Source organism: Protomyctophum parallelum, assembly GCF_964188405.1.
Source record: "Protomyctophum parallelum genome assembly, chromosome: 16".
NCBI classification, from domain to species: domain Eukaryota; kingdom Metazoa; phylum Chordata; class Actinopteri; order Myctophiformes; family Myctophidae; genus Protomyctophum; species Protomyctophum parallelum.
The window spans coordinates 44480042-44497474 of NC_139711.1; the positions used below are offsets into that span (position 1 = coordinate 44480042).

Here is a 17433-nt window from a genome sequence, read left to right on the forward strand (position 1 = left end):
AACTACACACACCTGTTGAAGCTCTCGGTGCCGTCGACGCGTCTCTGTACCAAGGTCCAGCCACCGCCGTCACTCATGTCACAGTAGACGGAGACTGGAGCAGCGCTGCCCCCTTGTGGCGTGACAGTGTACACCCCACTGGACCTGGAGCCAGACTGGAACACCTGCGAGCAATCTGACGGGCGCACGCACACACGCACGCACACACACACACACCATAATTTTCACATTGTATTCCATTTTAATCATAACCCTATTGAAGGGTTAGTTCCGATGTTTGGACTTACATCAATAATACTTACAATAAATGTATAGGCCTATTTATTATTACAGTGATTGCAAATTAAGGTATTCATTCATTGATTGCCCGAGTCCCGTGGTGGGAGTTCTGCTCTGGTTATGCTGAATATTACGTTAAGTAGTTCTGGTCATTTGGTGGTGGGGGTCACTGGGGGGGGGGGGGGGCACGCATTAAAAATAAATGAATCCACAAAACTAGCATAATTTGTATTGTTGACCTATATTTCTAGTAGAAATGGACCTACAGTAATTCTAGTAGAATAGGTCCCATATATATAGAGCACCTTTCGTTCAACTTTGACCTCTCTGTCACACGGAAATGTGTTTTTGTGTCCAGTATCACTATGCCAGAGCAGCACTAAACGATATAGTTCCATGTGCAGAGATGGGCAAAATACATTGAAAATTTATTTTGATACAAAATACAAATACTGGGTCAAAGAAATTATCTAAATACAAAATACAAAATACATCTTCCATCCCAGCGAAATACAAATTACAAAATACAGAAAAAGTATTTCAAATACGTATTTCAAATACATGTATTTCAAATACTGCCCATCTCTGATGGGCAAAATACATTGAAATGTATTTTGATACAAAATACAAATACTGGGTCAAAAAATTATCTAAATACAAAATACAAAATACATCTTCCATCCCAGCGAAATACAAATTACAAAATACAGAAAAAGTATTTCAAATACGTATTTCAAAATACATGTATTTCAAATACTGCCCATCTCTGTCCATGTGTTCCACGTGGGGATTACTGTCGTATTAAGAATAGCCGATCTACAAGCGCAAAACGCGTCGCACTGTGACGTGTTTTGAACTTGTAGATCAGCAATCTTTTTTGCTATATTTGAATTGAAATCCTGGATTATTATTTTTTTGCCATTCTTTAATTGGAATCCTGAAAAGTTACAGTTATTTTAACTTTATGGACTATAAATAAAAATACATTGGACATAAAAAAGACAATAACACTTTAATACTACTAATTAGCTGAAATCAATAATAGATCAGTATTCTGATATTAACCTGAGGGCCATTTTGGGCGGGAACCCATTTTGGTGTTAGCATTACGTTATGCTTTAACTATTGAAAAATAGCAGATCTACAAGCTCGTAGCGCGCCACTCGGTGGCGTGCTACGAGCTTGTAGATCTGCTATTTTTGAAGAATCGAAGAGCGACTGATATAGAAGACATTTTTTAGAATCTGATCTCAGGTCAGAATGAAAACTGTCAGGATGTAGAAGACATTTTTAGAATCTGATCTCAGGTCAGAAGGGGTTAAGTGAAGGTGGGGGCCACATCATTTTTTAGAATCTGATCTCAGGTCAGAATGAAAACTGTCAGGATGTAGAAGACATTTTTAGAATCTGATCTCAGGTCAGAAGGGGTTAAGTGAAGGTGGGGGCCACATCATTTTTTAGAATCTGATCTCAGGTCAGAATGAAAACTGTCAGGATGTAGAAGACATTTTTAGAATCTGATCTCAGGTCAGAAGGGGTTAAGTGAAGGTGGGGGCCACATCATTTTTTAGAATCTGATCTCAGGTCAGAATGAAAACTGTCAGGATGTAGAAGACATTTTTAGAATCTGATCTCAGGTCAGAAGGGGTTAAGTGAAGGTGGGGGCCACATCATTTTTTAGAATCTGATCTCAGGTCAGAATGAAAACTGTCAGGATGTAGAAGACATTTTTAGAATCTGATCTCAGGTCAGAAGGGGTTAAGTGAAGGTGGGGGCCACATCATTTTTTAGAATCTGATCTCAGGTCAGAATGAAAACTGTCAGGATGTAGAAGACATTTTTAGAATCTGATCTCAGGTCAGAAGGGGTTAAGTGAAGGTGGGGGCCACATCATTTTTTAGAATCTGATCTCAGGTCAGAATGAAAACTGTCAGGATGTAGAAGACATTTTTAGAATCTGATCTCAGGTCAGAAGGGGTTAAGTGAAGGTGGGGGCCACATCATTTTTTAGAATCTGATCTCAGGTCAGAATGAAAACTGTCAGGATGTAGAAGACATTTTTAGAATCTGATCTCAGGTCAGAAGGGGTTAAGTGAAGGTGGGGGCCACATCATTTTTTAGAATCTGATCTCAGGTCAGAATGAAAACTGTCAGGATGTAGAAGACATTTTTAGAATCTGATCTCAGGTCAGAAGGTGGGGGCCACATCATGCGGCAGATCAGCTATTTTCAAATGGCCAAAATATATAGGGTTGAAGGCCACACAATGTTTCTAATCAAAATTAAAATCGCCAAAGTAACTAAAGTAACTAAAGTATTCAAATAATTTAAAGGTATATTCAGTGATTTCACTTAATTCAAATATCACTTATTTTTTTGTTTTGTTGTGATAATCCTCTCTACTATAGAGTGTGCTGGCCATATAAGGAGTTCCTCCCTGTCCCCAGTTAACCCCTGGGGGTCAAAAAACCTTAGGTTTCGTTTTTGACTCTCTATCCTGATTGGACGAAAGGCTGGGTCCCACAGCCAAAAACGAAACCTAAGGTTTTTTGAGTGAAATCACTGAATATACCTTTAAGTGAAGTATAAAAGTAAAAATTCCGGCTCCGAGATGTAGTGGAGTAGAAGTAAAAGTACTGGAAATTGGAAATACTGGAAATAAGTAAAGTACAAATACCTCAAAATTGTACTTAGGTACGGTACTTACGTAAGTAAAAGTACTTAGTTACTTACTTTCCACCACTGCACATCGGCTATGTTTAGCATCTTTATGACGGTTGTCAAAATATTTGGCTTATGGAAAGAGACAAAGAAAAGGCTTCGTAGGGTGTTTTTTTTTTGGGGGGGGGGGGGGGGGGGGTTGAACTAATCCTATCAAAATAAAAGTGGATGACGTCAAGTGGCCAGTCCAGTCAAACCGACGCGGTTTGGGGGCTGTGAGAAATGTTGTTTTTGAGAGGCACTAGCCCCTCCTATATTCAGCAATTAGTGCAGATTTTCGTACTACACAAACATTAAATTCCCAATGAGAAAATGGAGAATTTTACGTCATAATGTCGGAGCAAATGGATGACGTATACGATGATAAGAGCCCCTCACTTCACAGAGGGGAACGATTATTTTTGCTATTGTTTGGGTTTCGGGGAGAGACATCACATCACTGTGCTGTGCTGGGGGTTGGGGGGGGGGTGGCCTAACCTCTGTGCTGGGTGTGGTCATCAGGGGGCAGCGGCTCCTGGTTGGCTGCAGTCTTGTGGGTGTGGTCATCATCAGGCGGCGGCGGCGGCTCCTGGTTGGCTGAGGTCTTGTGGAGGCGGGGCTGGTTGAGCAGCTGCAGTCGGTGGAGAAGGATCTCCTGCTTCAGCACTCTGCTCTTCAGGAGCTTCTCCTGCTCTCTGAGACGAGACACCTCCTCCGCGCAGCGCTCCGACACGGCCTGCACATAGTCATACATGTTCAGACCGCTCCGACACGGCCTGCACATAGTCATACATGTTCAGACCACTCTGACACGGCCTGCACATAGTCATACATGTTCAGACCGCTCCGACACGGCCTGCACATAGTCATACATGTTCAGACCGCTCTGACACGACACGGCCTGCACATAGTCATACATGTTCAGACAGCTCTGACACGGCCTGCACATACAGTAGTCATACATGTTCAGACCACTCTGACACGGCCTGCACATAGTCATACATGTTCAGACCGCTTTGACACGGCCTGCACATAAATGGTAAATGGTGCATTTATATAGCGCCTTTATCCAAGGCGCTTTACATAGATTGTGCATTACATTCACCCATTCATACACCGATTGCAGCGGAAGCCATGCAAGGTACCAACCAGCACATCGGGAGCAATTTGGGATTCAGAGTCTTGCCCAAGGACACTTCGACATGTAGACAGGAGGAGCCGGGATTCGAACCGCCGACCCATGGATCATTGGACGACCTGCTCTACCTCCTGAGCCACAGTCGCCCCATAGTCGCCCCATAGTCGCCCCATAGTCATACATGTTCAGACCACTCTGACACGACACGGCCTGCACATAGTCATACATGTTCAGACCGCTCTGACACGGCCTGCACATGTTCAGACCGCTCTGACACGGCCTGCACATAGTCATACATGTTCAGACCGCTCTGACACGGCCTGCACATAGTCATACATGTTCAGACCGCTCCGACACGGCCTGCACATAGTCATACATGTTCAGACCGCTCTGACACGGCCTGCACATAGTCATACATGTTCAGACCGCTCTGACACGGCCTGCACATAGTCATACATGTTCAGACAGCTCTGACACGACACGGCCTGCACATAGTCATACATGTTCAGACCGCTCTGACACGGCCTGCACATAGTCATACATGTTCAGACCGCTCTGACACGGCCTGCACATAGTCATACATGTTCAGACCGCTCCGACACGGCCTGCACATAGTCATACATGTTCAGACCGCTCCGACACGGCCTGCACATAGTCATACATGTTCAGACCGCTCTGACACGGCCTGCACATAGTCATACATGTTCAGACAGCTCTGACACGGCCTGCACATAGTCATACATGTTCAGACCGCTCTGACACGGCCTGCACATAGTCATACATGTTCAGACAGCTCTGACACGGCCTGCACATAGTCATACATGTTCAGACCCCTCTGACACGGCCTGCACATAGTCATACATGTTCAGACAGCTCTGACACGGCCTGCACATACAGTAGTCATACATGTTCAGACCACTCTGACATGGCCTGCACATAGTCATACATGTTCAGACCGCTCCGACACGGCCTGCACATAGTCATACATGTTCAGACCGCTTTGACACGGCCTGCACATAGTCATACATGTTCAGACCGCTCCGACACGGCCTGCACATAGTCATACATGTTCAGACCGCTTTGACACGGCCTGCACATAGTCATACATGTTCAGACCGCTTTGACACGGCCTGCACATAGTCATACATGTTCAGACCGCTCCGACACGGCCTGCACATAGTCATACATGTTCAGACCGCTCTGACACGGCCTGCACATAGTCATACATGTTCAGACAGCTCTGATACGGCCTGCACATAGTCATACATGTTCAGACCGCTCTGACACGACACGGCCTGCACATAGTCATACATGTTCAGACAGCTCCGACACGGCCTGCACATAGTCATACATGTTCAGACCGCTCTGACACGACACGGCCTGCACATAGTCATACATGTTCAGACAGCTCTGATACGGCCTGCACATAGTCATACATGTTCAGACCCCTCTGACACGGCCTGCACATAGTCATACATGTTCAGACCGCTCTGACACGACACGGCCTGCACATAGTCATACATGTTCAGACAGCTCTGACACGGCCTGCACATACAGTAGTCATACATGTTCAGACCACTCTGACACGGCCTGCACATAGTCATACATGTTCAGACCGCTCCGACACGGCCTGCACATAGTCATACATGTTCAGACCGCTTTGACACGGCCTGCACATAGTCATACATGTTCAGACCACTCTGACACGACACGGCCTGCACATAGTCATACATGTTCAGACCGCTCTGACACGGCCTGCACATAGTCATACATGTTCAGACAGCTCTGACACGGCCTGCACATAGTCATACATGTTCAGACCGCTCCGACACGGCCTGCACATAGTCATACATGTTCAGACCGCTCTGACACGGCCTGCACATGTTCAGACCGCTCTGACACGGCCTGCACATAGTCATACATGTTCAGACCGCTCTGACACGGCCTGCACATAGTCATACATGTGCAGACCGCTCCGACACGGCCTGCACATAGTCATACATGTTCAGACCGCTCCGACACGGCCTGCACATAGTCATACATGTTCAGACCGCTCTGACACGGCCTGCACATAGTCATACATGTTCAGACCGCTCCGACACGGCCTGCACATAGTCATACATGTTCAGACCGCTCCGACACGGCCTGCACATAGTCATACATGTTCAGACCGCTCTGACAGGGCCTGCACATAGTCATACATGTTCAGACAGCTCTGACACGGCCTGCACATAGTCATACATGTTCAGACCGCTCTGACACGGCCTGCACATAGTCATACATGTTCAGACAGCTCTGACACGGCCTGCACATAGTCATACATGTTCAGACCCCTCTGACACGGCCTGCACATAGTCATACATGTTCAGACAGCTCTGACACGGCCTGCACATACAGTAGTCATACATGTTCAGACCGCTCCGACACGGCCTGCACATAGTCATACATGTTCAGACCGCTTTGACACGGCCTGCACATAGTCATACATGTTCAGACAGCTCTGACACGGCCTGCACATAGTGATACATGTTCAGACCGCTCTGACACGGCCTGCACATACAGTAGTCATACATGTTCAGACCACTCTGACACGGCCTGCACATAGTCATACATGTTCAGACCGCTCCGACACGGCCTGCACATAGTCATACATGTTCAGACCGCTCCGACACGGCCTGCACATAGTCATACATGTTCAGACCGCTCCGACACGGCCTGCACATAGTCATACATGTTCAGACCGCTCTGACACGGCCTGCACATAGTCATACATGTTCAGACCACTCTGACACGACACGGCCTGCACATAGTCATACATGTTCAGACCACTCCGACACGGCCTGCACATAGTCATACATGTTCAGACAGCTCTGACACGGCCTGCACATAGTCATACATGTTCAGACAGCTCCGACACGGCCTGCACATAGTCATACATGTTCAGACCGCTCTGACACGGCCTGCACATGTTCAGACCGCTCTGACACGGCCTGCACATAGTCATACATGTTCAGACCGCTCTGACACGGCCTGCACATAGTCATACATGTTCAGACCGCTCCGACACGGCCTGCACATAGTCATACATGTTCAGACCGCTCCGACACGGCCTGCACATAGTCATACATGTTCAGACCGCTCTGACACGGCCTGCACATAGTCATACATGTTCAGACCGCTCCGACACGGCCTGCACATAGTCATACATTTTCAGACCGCTCCGACACGGCCTGCACATAGTCATACATGTTCAGACAGCTCTGACACGGCCTGCACATAGTCATACATGTTCAGACCGCTCTGACACGGCCTGCACATAGTCATACATGTTCAGACAGCTCTGACACGGCCTGCACATAGTCATACATGTTCAGACCCCTCTGACACGGCCTGCACATGTTCAGACCGCTCTGACACGGCCTGCACATAGTCATACATGTTCAGACCGCTCTGACACGGCCTGCACATAGTCATACATGTTCAGACCGCTCCGACACGGCCTGCACATAGTCATACATGTTCAGACCGCTTTGACACGGCCTGCACATAGTCATACATGTTCAGACCACTCTGACACGACACGGCCTGCACATAGTCATACATGTTCAGACCGCTCTGACACGGCCTGCACATAGTCATACATGTTCAGACAGCTCTGACACGGCCTGCACATAGTCATACATGTTCAGACCGCTCCGACACGGCCTGCACATAGTCATACATGTTCAGACAGCTCTGACACGGCCTGCACATGTTCAGACCGCTCTGACACGGCCTGCACATAGTCATACATGTTCAGACCGCTCTGACACGGCCTGCACATAGTCATACATGTTCAGACAGCTCTGACACAGCCTGCACATAGTCATACATGTTCAGACCCCTCTGACACGGCCTGCACATAGTCATACATGTTCAGACCGCTCTGACACGACACGGCCTGCACATAGTCATACATGTTCAGACAGCTCTGACACGGCCTGCACATAGTCATACATGTTCAGACCGCTCCGACACGGCCTGCACATAGTCATACATGTTCAGACCGCTTTGACACGGCCTGCACATAGTCATACATGTTCAGACCGCTCTGACACGGCCTGCACATAGTCATACATGTTCAGACCACTCTGACACGGCCTGCACATAGTCATACATGTTCAGACCGCTCCGACACGGCCTGCACATAGTCATACATGTTCAGACCGCTTTGACACGGCCTGCACATAGTCATACATGTTCAGACCGCTCTGACACGGCCTGCACATAGTCATACATGTTCAGACCACTCTGACACGACACGGCCTGCACATAGTCATACATGTTCAGACCGCTCCGACACGGCCTGCACATAGTCATACATGTTCAGACAGCTCTGACACGGCCTGCACATAGTCATACATGTTCAGACCGCTCTGACACGGCCTGCACATAGTCATACATGTTCAGACAGCTCCGACACGGCCTGCACATAGTCATACATGTTCAGACAGCTCCTCCTCACTGCAGCGCTCTGACACGGCCTGCACATAGTCATACATGTTCAGACAGCTCTGACACGGCCTGCACATAGTCATACATGTTCAGACCGCTCTGACACGGCCTGCACATAGTCATACATGTTCAGACCGCTCTGACACGGCCTGCACATAGTCATACATGTTCAGACAGCTCTGACACGGCCTGCACATAGTCATACATGTTCAGACCGCTCTGACACGGCCTGCACATAGTCATACATGTTCAGACAGCTCTGATACGGCCTGCACATAGTCATACATGTTCAGACCCCTCTGACACGGCCTGCACATAGTCATACATGTTCAGACCGCTTTGACACGGCCTGCACATAGTCATACATGTTCAGACCACTCTGACACGACACGGCCTGCACATAGTCATACATGTTCAGACCGCTCTGACACGGCCTGCACATAGTCATACATGTTCAGACCGCTCTGACACGGCCTGCACATAGTCATACATGTTCAGACAGCTCTGACACGGCCTGCACATAGTCATACATGTTCAGACCGCTCCGACACGGCCTGCACATAGTCATACATGTTCAGACCGCTCTGACACGGCCTGCACATGTTCAGACCGCTCTGACACGGCCTGCACATAGTCATACATGTTCAGACCGCTCTGACACGGCCTGCACATAGTCATACATGTTCAGACCGCTCCGACACGGCCTGCACATAGTCATACATGTTCAGACCGCTCCGACACGGCCTGCACATAGTCATACATGTTCAGACCGCTCTGACACGGCCTGCACATAGTCATACATGTTCAGACCGCTCCGACACGGCCTGCACATAGTCATACATGTTCAGACCGCTCCGACACGGCCTGCACATAGTCATACATGTTCAGACCCCTCTGACACGGCCTGCACATAGTCATACATGTTCAGACCGCTCTGACACGGCCTGCACATACAGTAGTCATACATGTTCAGACCACTCTGACACGGCCTGCACATAGTCATACATGTTCAGACCGCTCCGACACGGCCTGCACATAGTCATACATGTTCAGACCGCTTTGACACGGCCTGCACATAGTCATACATGTTCAGACCGCTCCGACACGGCCTGCACATAGTCATATATGTTCAGACCGCTCTGACACGGCCTGCACATAGTCATACATGTTCAGACCGCTCTGACACGGCCTGCACATAGTCATACATGTTCAGACCACTCTGACACGACACGGCATGCACATAGTCATACATGTTCAGACCGCTCCGACACGGCCTGCACATAGTCATACATGTTCAGACAGCTCTGACACGGCCTGCACATAGTCATACATGTTCAGACCACTCTGACACGACACGGCCTGCACATAGTCATACATGTTCAGACCGCTCCGACACGGCCTGCACATAGTCATACATGTTCAGACAGCTCTGACACGGCCTGCACATAGTCATACATGTTCAGACCCCTCTGACACGGCCTGCACATAGTCATACATGTTCAGACCGCTCTGACACGGCCTGCACATACAGTAGTCATACATGTTCAGACCACTCTGACACGGCCTGCACATAGTCATACATGTTCAGACCGCTCCGACACGGCCTGCACATAGTCATACATGTTCAGACCGCTTTGACACGGCCTGCACATAGTCATACATGTTCAGACCGCTCCGACACGGCCTGCACATAGTCATATATGTTCAGACCGCTCTGACACGGCCTGCACATAGTCATACATGTTCAGACCGCTCTGACACGGCCTGCACATAGTCATACATGTTCAGACCACTCTGACACGACACGGCATGCACATAGTCATACATGTTCAGACCGCTCCGACACGGCCTGCACATAGTCATACATGTTCAGACAGCTCTGACACGGCCTGCACATAGTCATACATGTTCAGACCACTCTGACACGACACGGCCTGCACATAGTCATACATGTTCAGACCGCTCCGACACGGCCTGCACATAGTCATACATGTTCAGACAGCTCTGACACGGCCTGCACATAGTCATACATGTTCAGACCGCTCTGACACGGCCTGCACATAGTCATACATGTTCAGACCGCTCTGACACGGCCTGCACATAGTCATACATGTTCAGACCACTCTGACACGACACGGCATGCACATAGTCATACATGTTCAGACCGCTCCGACACGGCCTGCACATAGTCATACATGTTCAGACAGCTCTGACACGGCCTGCACATAGTCATACATGTTCAGACCACTCTGACACGACACGGCCTGCACATAGTCATACATGTTCAGACCGCTCCGACACGGCCTGCACATAGTCATACATGTTCAGACAGCTCTGACACGGCCTGCACATAGTCATACATGTTCAGACAGCTCCGACACGGCCTGCACATAGTCATACATGTTCAGACAGCTCCTCCTCACTGCAGCGCTCTGACACGGCCTGCACATAGTCATACATGTTCAGACAGCTCTGACACGGCCTGCACATAGTCATACATGTTCAGACCGCTCTGACACGGCCTGCACATAGTCATACATGTTCAGACAGCTCTGACACGGCCTGCACATAGTCATACATGTTCAGACCCCTCTGACACGGCCTGCACATAGTCATACATGTTCAGACCGCTCTGACACGACACGGCCTGCACATAGTCATACATGTTCAGACAGCTCTGACACGGCCTGCACATACAGTAGTCATACATGTTCAGACCACTCTGACACGGCCTGCACATAGTCATACATGTTCAGACCGCTCCGACACGGCCTGCACATAGTCATACATGTTCAGACCGCTTTGACACGGCCTGCACATAGTCATACATGTTCAGACCGCTCTGACACGGCCTGCACATAGTCATACATGTTCAGACAGCTCTGACACGGCCTGCACATAGTCATACATGTTCAGACTGCTCTGACACGGCCTGCACATAGTCATACATGTTCAGACCGCTCTGACACGGCCTGCACATAGTCATACATGTTCAGACAGCTCTGATACGGCCTGCACATAGTCATACATGTTCAGACCCCTCTGACACGGCCTGCACATAGTCATACATGTTCAGACCGCTCTGACACGACACGGCCTGCACATAGTCATACATGTTCAGACAGCTCTGACACGGCCTGCACATACAGTAGTCATACATGTTCAGACCACTCTGACACGGCCTGCACATACAGTAGTCATACATGTTCAGACCACTCTGACACGGCCTGCACATAGTCATACATGTTCAGACCGCTCCGACACGGCCTGCACATAGTCATACATGTTCAGACCGCTCCGACACGGCCTGCACATAGTCATACATGTTCAGACCGCTCTGACACGGCCTGCACATAGTCATACATGTTCAGACCGCTCCGACACGGCCTGCACATAGTCATACATGTTCAGACCGCTCCGACACGGCCTGCACATAGTCATACATGTTCAGACCCCTCTGACACGGCCTGCACATAGTCATACATGTTCAGACCGCTCTGACACGGCCTGCACATACAGTAGTCATACATGTTCAGACCACTCTGACACGGCCTGCACATAGTCATACATGTTCAGACCGCTCCGACACGGCCTGCACATAGTCATACATGTTCAGACCGCTTTGACACGGCCTGCACATAGTCATACATGTTCAGACCGCTCCGACACGGCCTGCACATAGTCATATATGTTCAGACCGCTCTGACACGGCCTGCACATAGTCATACATGTTCAGACCGCTCTGACACGGCCTGCACATAGTCATACATGTTCAGACCACTCTGACACGACACGGCATGCACATAGTCATACATGTTCAGACCGCTCCGACACGGCCTGCACATAGTCATACATGTTCAGACAGCTCTGACACGGCCTGCACATAGTCATACATGTTCAGACCACTCTGACACGACACGGCCTGCACATAGTCATACATGTTCAGACCGCTCCGACACGGCCTGCACATAGTCATACATGTTCAGACAGCTCTGACACGGCCTGCACATAGTCATACATGTTCAGACCCCTCTGACACGGCCTGCACATAGTCATACATGTTCAGACCGCTCTGACACGGCCTGCACATACAGTAGTCATACATGTTCAGACCACTCTGACACGGCCTGCACATAGTCATACATGTTCAGACCGCTCCGACACGGCCTGCACATAGTCATACATGTTCAGACCGCTTTGACACGGCCTGCACATAGTCATACATGTTCAGACCGCTCCGACACGGCCTGCACATAGTCATATATGTTCAGACCGCTCTGACACGGCCTGCACATAGTCATACATGTTCAGACCGCTCTGACACGGCCTGCACATAGTCATACATGTTCAGACCACTCTGACACGACACGGCATGCACATAGTCATACATGTTCAGACCGCTCCGACACGGCCTGCACATAGTCATACATGTTCAGACAGCTCTGACACGGCCTGCACATAGTCATACATGTTCAGACCACTCTGACACGACACGGCCTGCACATAGTCATACATGTTCAGACCGCTCCGACACGGCCTGCACATAGTCATACATGTTCAGACAGCTCTGACACGGCCTGCACATAGTCATACATGTTCAGACCGCTCTGACACGGCCTGCACATAGTCATACATGTTCAGACCGCTCTGACACGGCCTGCACATAGTCATACATGTTCAGACCACTCTGACACGACACGGCATGCACATAGTCATACATGTTCAGACCGCTCCGACACGGCCTGCACATAGTCATACATGTTCAGACAGCTCTGACACGGCCTGCACATAGTCATACATGTTCAGACCACTCTGACACGACACGGCCTGCACATAGTCATACATGTTCAGACCGCTCCGACACGGCCTGCACATAGTCATACATGTTCAGACAGCTCTGACACGGCCTGCACATAGTCATACATGTTCAGACAGCTCCGACACGGCCTGCACATAGTCATACATGTTCAGACAGCTCCTCCTCACTGCAGCGCTCTGACACGGCCTGCACATAGTCATACATGTTCAGACAGCTCTGACACGGCCTGCACATAGTCATACATGTTCAGACCGCTCTGACACGGCCTGCACATAGTCATACATGTTCAGACAGCTCTGACACGGCCTGCACATAGTCATACATGTTCAGACCCCTCTGACACGGCCTGCACATAGTCATACATGTTCAGACCGCTCTGACACGACACGGCCTGCACATAGTCATACATGTTCAGACAGCTCTGACACGGCCTGCACATACAGTAGTCATACATGTTCAGACCACTCTGACACGGCCTGCACATAGTCATACATGTTCAGACCGCTCCGACACGGCCTGCACATAGTCATACATGTTCAGACCGCTTTGACACGGCCTGCACATAGTCATACATGTTCAGACCGCTCTGACACGGCCTGCACATAGTCATACATGTTCAGACAGCTCTGACACGGCCTGCACATAGTCATACATGTTCAGACTGCTCTGACACGGCCTGCACATAGTCATACATGTTCAGACCGCTCTGACACGGCCTGCACATAGTCATACATGTTCAGACAGCTCTGATACGGCCTGCACATAGTCATACATGTTCAGACCCCTCTGACACGGCCTGCACATAGTCATACATGTTCAGACCGCTCTGACACGACACGGCCTGCACATAGTCATACATGTTCAGACAGCTCTGACACGGCCTGCACATACAGTAGTCATACATGTTCAGACCACTCTGACACGGCCTGCACATACAGTAGTCATACATGTTCAGACCACTCTGACACGGCCTGCACATAGTCATACATGTTCAGACCGCTCTGACACGGCCTGCACATAGTCATACATGTTCAGACCGCTCTGACACGGCCTGCACATAGTCATACATGTTCAGACCCCTCTGACACGGCCTGCACATAGTCATACATGTTCAGACCGCTCTGACACGACACGGCCTGCACATAGTCATACATGTTCAGACAGCTCTGACACGGCCTGCACATACAGTAGTCATACATGTTCAGACCACTCTGACACGGCCTGCACATAGTCATACATGTTCAGACCGCTCTGACACGGCCTGCACATAGTCATACATGTTCAGACCACTCTGACACGACACGGCCTGCACATAGTCATACATGTTCAGACCGCTCTGACACGGCCTGCACATAGTCATACATGTTCAGACAGCTCTGACACGGCCTGCACATAGTCATACATGTTCAGACCGCTCCGACACGGCCTGCACATAGTCATACATGTTCAGACCGCTCTGACACGGCCTGCACATAGTCATACATGTTCAGACCGCTCCGACACGGCCTGCACATAGTCATACATGTTCAGACCGCTCCGACACGGCCTGCACATAGTCATACATGTTCAGACCGCTCCGACACGGCCTGCACATAGTCATACATGTTCAGACCGCTCTGACACGACACGGCCTGCACATAGTCATACATGTTCAGACAGCTCTGACACGGCCTGCACATACAGTAGTCATACATGTTCAGACCACTCTGACACGGCCTGCACATAGTCATACATGTTCAGACCGCTCCGACACGGCCTGCACATAGTCATACATGTTCAGACCGCTTTGACACGGCCTGCACATAGTCATACATGTTCAGACAGCTCTGACACGGCCTGCACATAGTCATACATGTTCAGACAGCTCCGACACGGCCTGCACATAGTCATACATGTTCAGACAGCTCCTCCTCACTGCAGCGCTCTGACACGGCCTGCACATAGTCATACATGTTCAGACAGCTCTGACACGGCCTGCACATAGTCATACATGTTCAGACCGCTCTGACACGGCCTGCACATAGTCATACATGTTCAGACCGCTCTGACACGGCCTGCACATAGTCATACATGTTCAGACAGCTCTGACACGGCCTGCACATAGTCATACATGTTCAGACCGCTCTGACACGACACGGCCTGCACATAGTCATACATGTTCAGACCGCTCTGACACGGCCTGCACATACAGTAGTCATACATGTTCAGACCACTCTGACACGGCCTGCACATAGTCATACATGTTCAGACCGCTCCGACACGGCCTGCACATAGTCATACATGTTCAGACCGCTTTGACACGGCCTGCACATAGTCATACATGTTCAGACAGCTCTGACACGGCCTGCACATAGTCATACATGTTCAGACAGCTCTGACACGGCCTGCACATAGTCATACATGTTCAGACCGCTCTGACACGGCCTGCACATAGTCATACATGTTCAGACAGCTCTGACACGGCCTGCACATAGTCATACATGTTCAGACCGCTCCGACACGGCCTGCACATAGTCATACATGTTCAGACCGCTCTGACACGGCCTGCACATGTTCAGACCGCTCTGACACGGCCTGCACATAGTCATACATGTTCAGACCGCTCTGACACGGCCTGCACATAGTCATACATGTTCAGACCGCTCCGACACGGCCTGCACATAATCATACATGTTCAGACCGCTCTGACACGGCCTGCACATAGTCATACATGTTCAGACCGCTCCGACACGGCCTGCACATAGTCATACATGTTCAGACAGCTCTGACACGGCCTGCACATAGTCATACATGTTCAGACCCCTCTGACACGGCCTGCACATAGTCATACATGTTCAGACCGCTCTGACACGACACGGCCTGACACGACATGGTGAATCACATCTTGATGACATCAAGATGTGATTCACCATGTTAATGATTTCTTTTCAGACCTCCAGTTCTAGCAAACACAGATCGGGGTGACTGTTTGTATTATTATTATATTTATAATCTTTCTTATTTCTACACAACAGCTCTAAGGTATATTAATGACATAGTTGAAAATGAGTTGAATGCCCCTTTAAGTTCATAAAGTTCATAAAGTTAAAGCTAAATTTAAGTATAACTTAAATGCATTTTTAATTACTTTTCAAAATTCCAATTCAAAAATAGCAAAAATAATTCAGAAAACATTTCAATTCAAAACGTAGCACAAATAGCAGATCTACAAGCTCAAAACGTGTTGCAGTGTGACACATCTGCTATTATCTTTGCTACGACAGTATATGTGCAATGTGGCCCTCTGGAGTGAGTGTGGAATAGTGACCCTCTCCTTCTTCAAAGTCGGCTCTTTACAATGTCGCCGCCTTGTGGACTGCTGACGATTGTATAGCAATCTAAATAAATCAAATCAAATCAGAGGTTCTACCAAAGGAATTGTCACACTTTGCCTAGTGCGAAGGTAGTATGAGCCAAAATTGCCACTGAACCAGCTCTCAAAAATACTCCCAAAATGCTAAAAATAGCACCTTTTGAGTGTCCATTAGAAATGGTTGTTACAAGAAACCGCACACAAAAGTAGTATTTACATTCACTGGCCTGGTTGGCTCTATAGAGAGCATGATTTTCCCATCAGGACACGCCCCCCTCATCTAGACTGAGTGGCAAAACATTGTGCAGCATGGAGTGTTGGAGTTTGGAAGCGCACGTTGGAAATCACCCAACCGTCCTGTTTCTAAATGTCACATTATGGAAAACAAGCACTTACAAACTCTGACAAATGCAGGGCATTTCTTGACAGAAAGTAGCTCATAACGTCTCTATGGTGGATTTTTGTGAATCAAAAACTTTGCAGATAGAAAGAGGACAATTCAAGCTTTTCGTAACAGCTGCAATGTTGGTGAGTTTAACATTGTTTAATGCAATCAGACAGGACTTTTCTGTTTGGATGAATGGGCTGTCAAGGCCAGAAAGTAGTTTGTGGGCGTTCCTGCATGCTACTGGGAGTTTGGAATACATTTAT

The 17433-nt window shown here is 48.9% G+C and overlaps 2 protein-coding genes across 3 annotated transcripts in view; one reads left to right on the forward strand and one right to left on the reverse strand.

Moving 5' to 3' along the window:
* LOC310873828 (chemerin-like receptor 1) overlaps positions 1–17433 on the forward strand; it is a gene marked incomplete at both ends in the record, with an annotated part of 592518 nt that overhangs the window by 238747 nt on the left and 336338 nt on the right. The gene's annotated exons all lie outside the window — the stretch shown is intronic.
* LOC310873248 (fibrinogen-like protein 1) overlaps positions 1–17433 on the reverse strand; it is a 37339-nt gene that overhangs the window by 14041 nt on the left and 5865 nt on the right. The window contains exons 2-4 of one of the 2 annotated variants that reach the window (XM_083785586.1): positions 8613–8640; positions 3478–3687; positions 13–175 (exon numbers count right to left, since the gene is read on the reverse strand). In XM_083785586.1, the coding sequence (XP_083641712.1) occupies positions 13–175; positions 3478–3687; positions 8613–8640 (401 nt within the window). Of the gene's footprint in view, positions 1–12; positions 176–3477; positions 3716–8612; positions 8641–17433 lie in introns of both variants that reach the window. The other variant, XM_083785587.1, reaches the window with a different exon arrangement.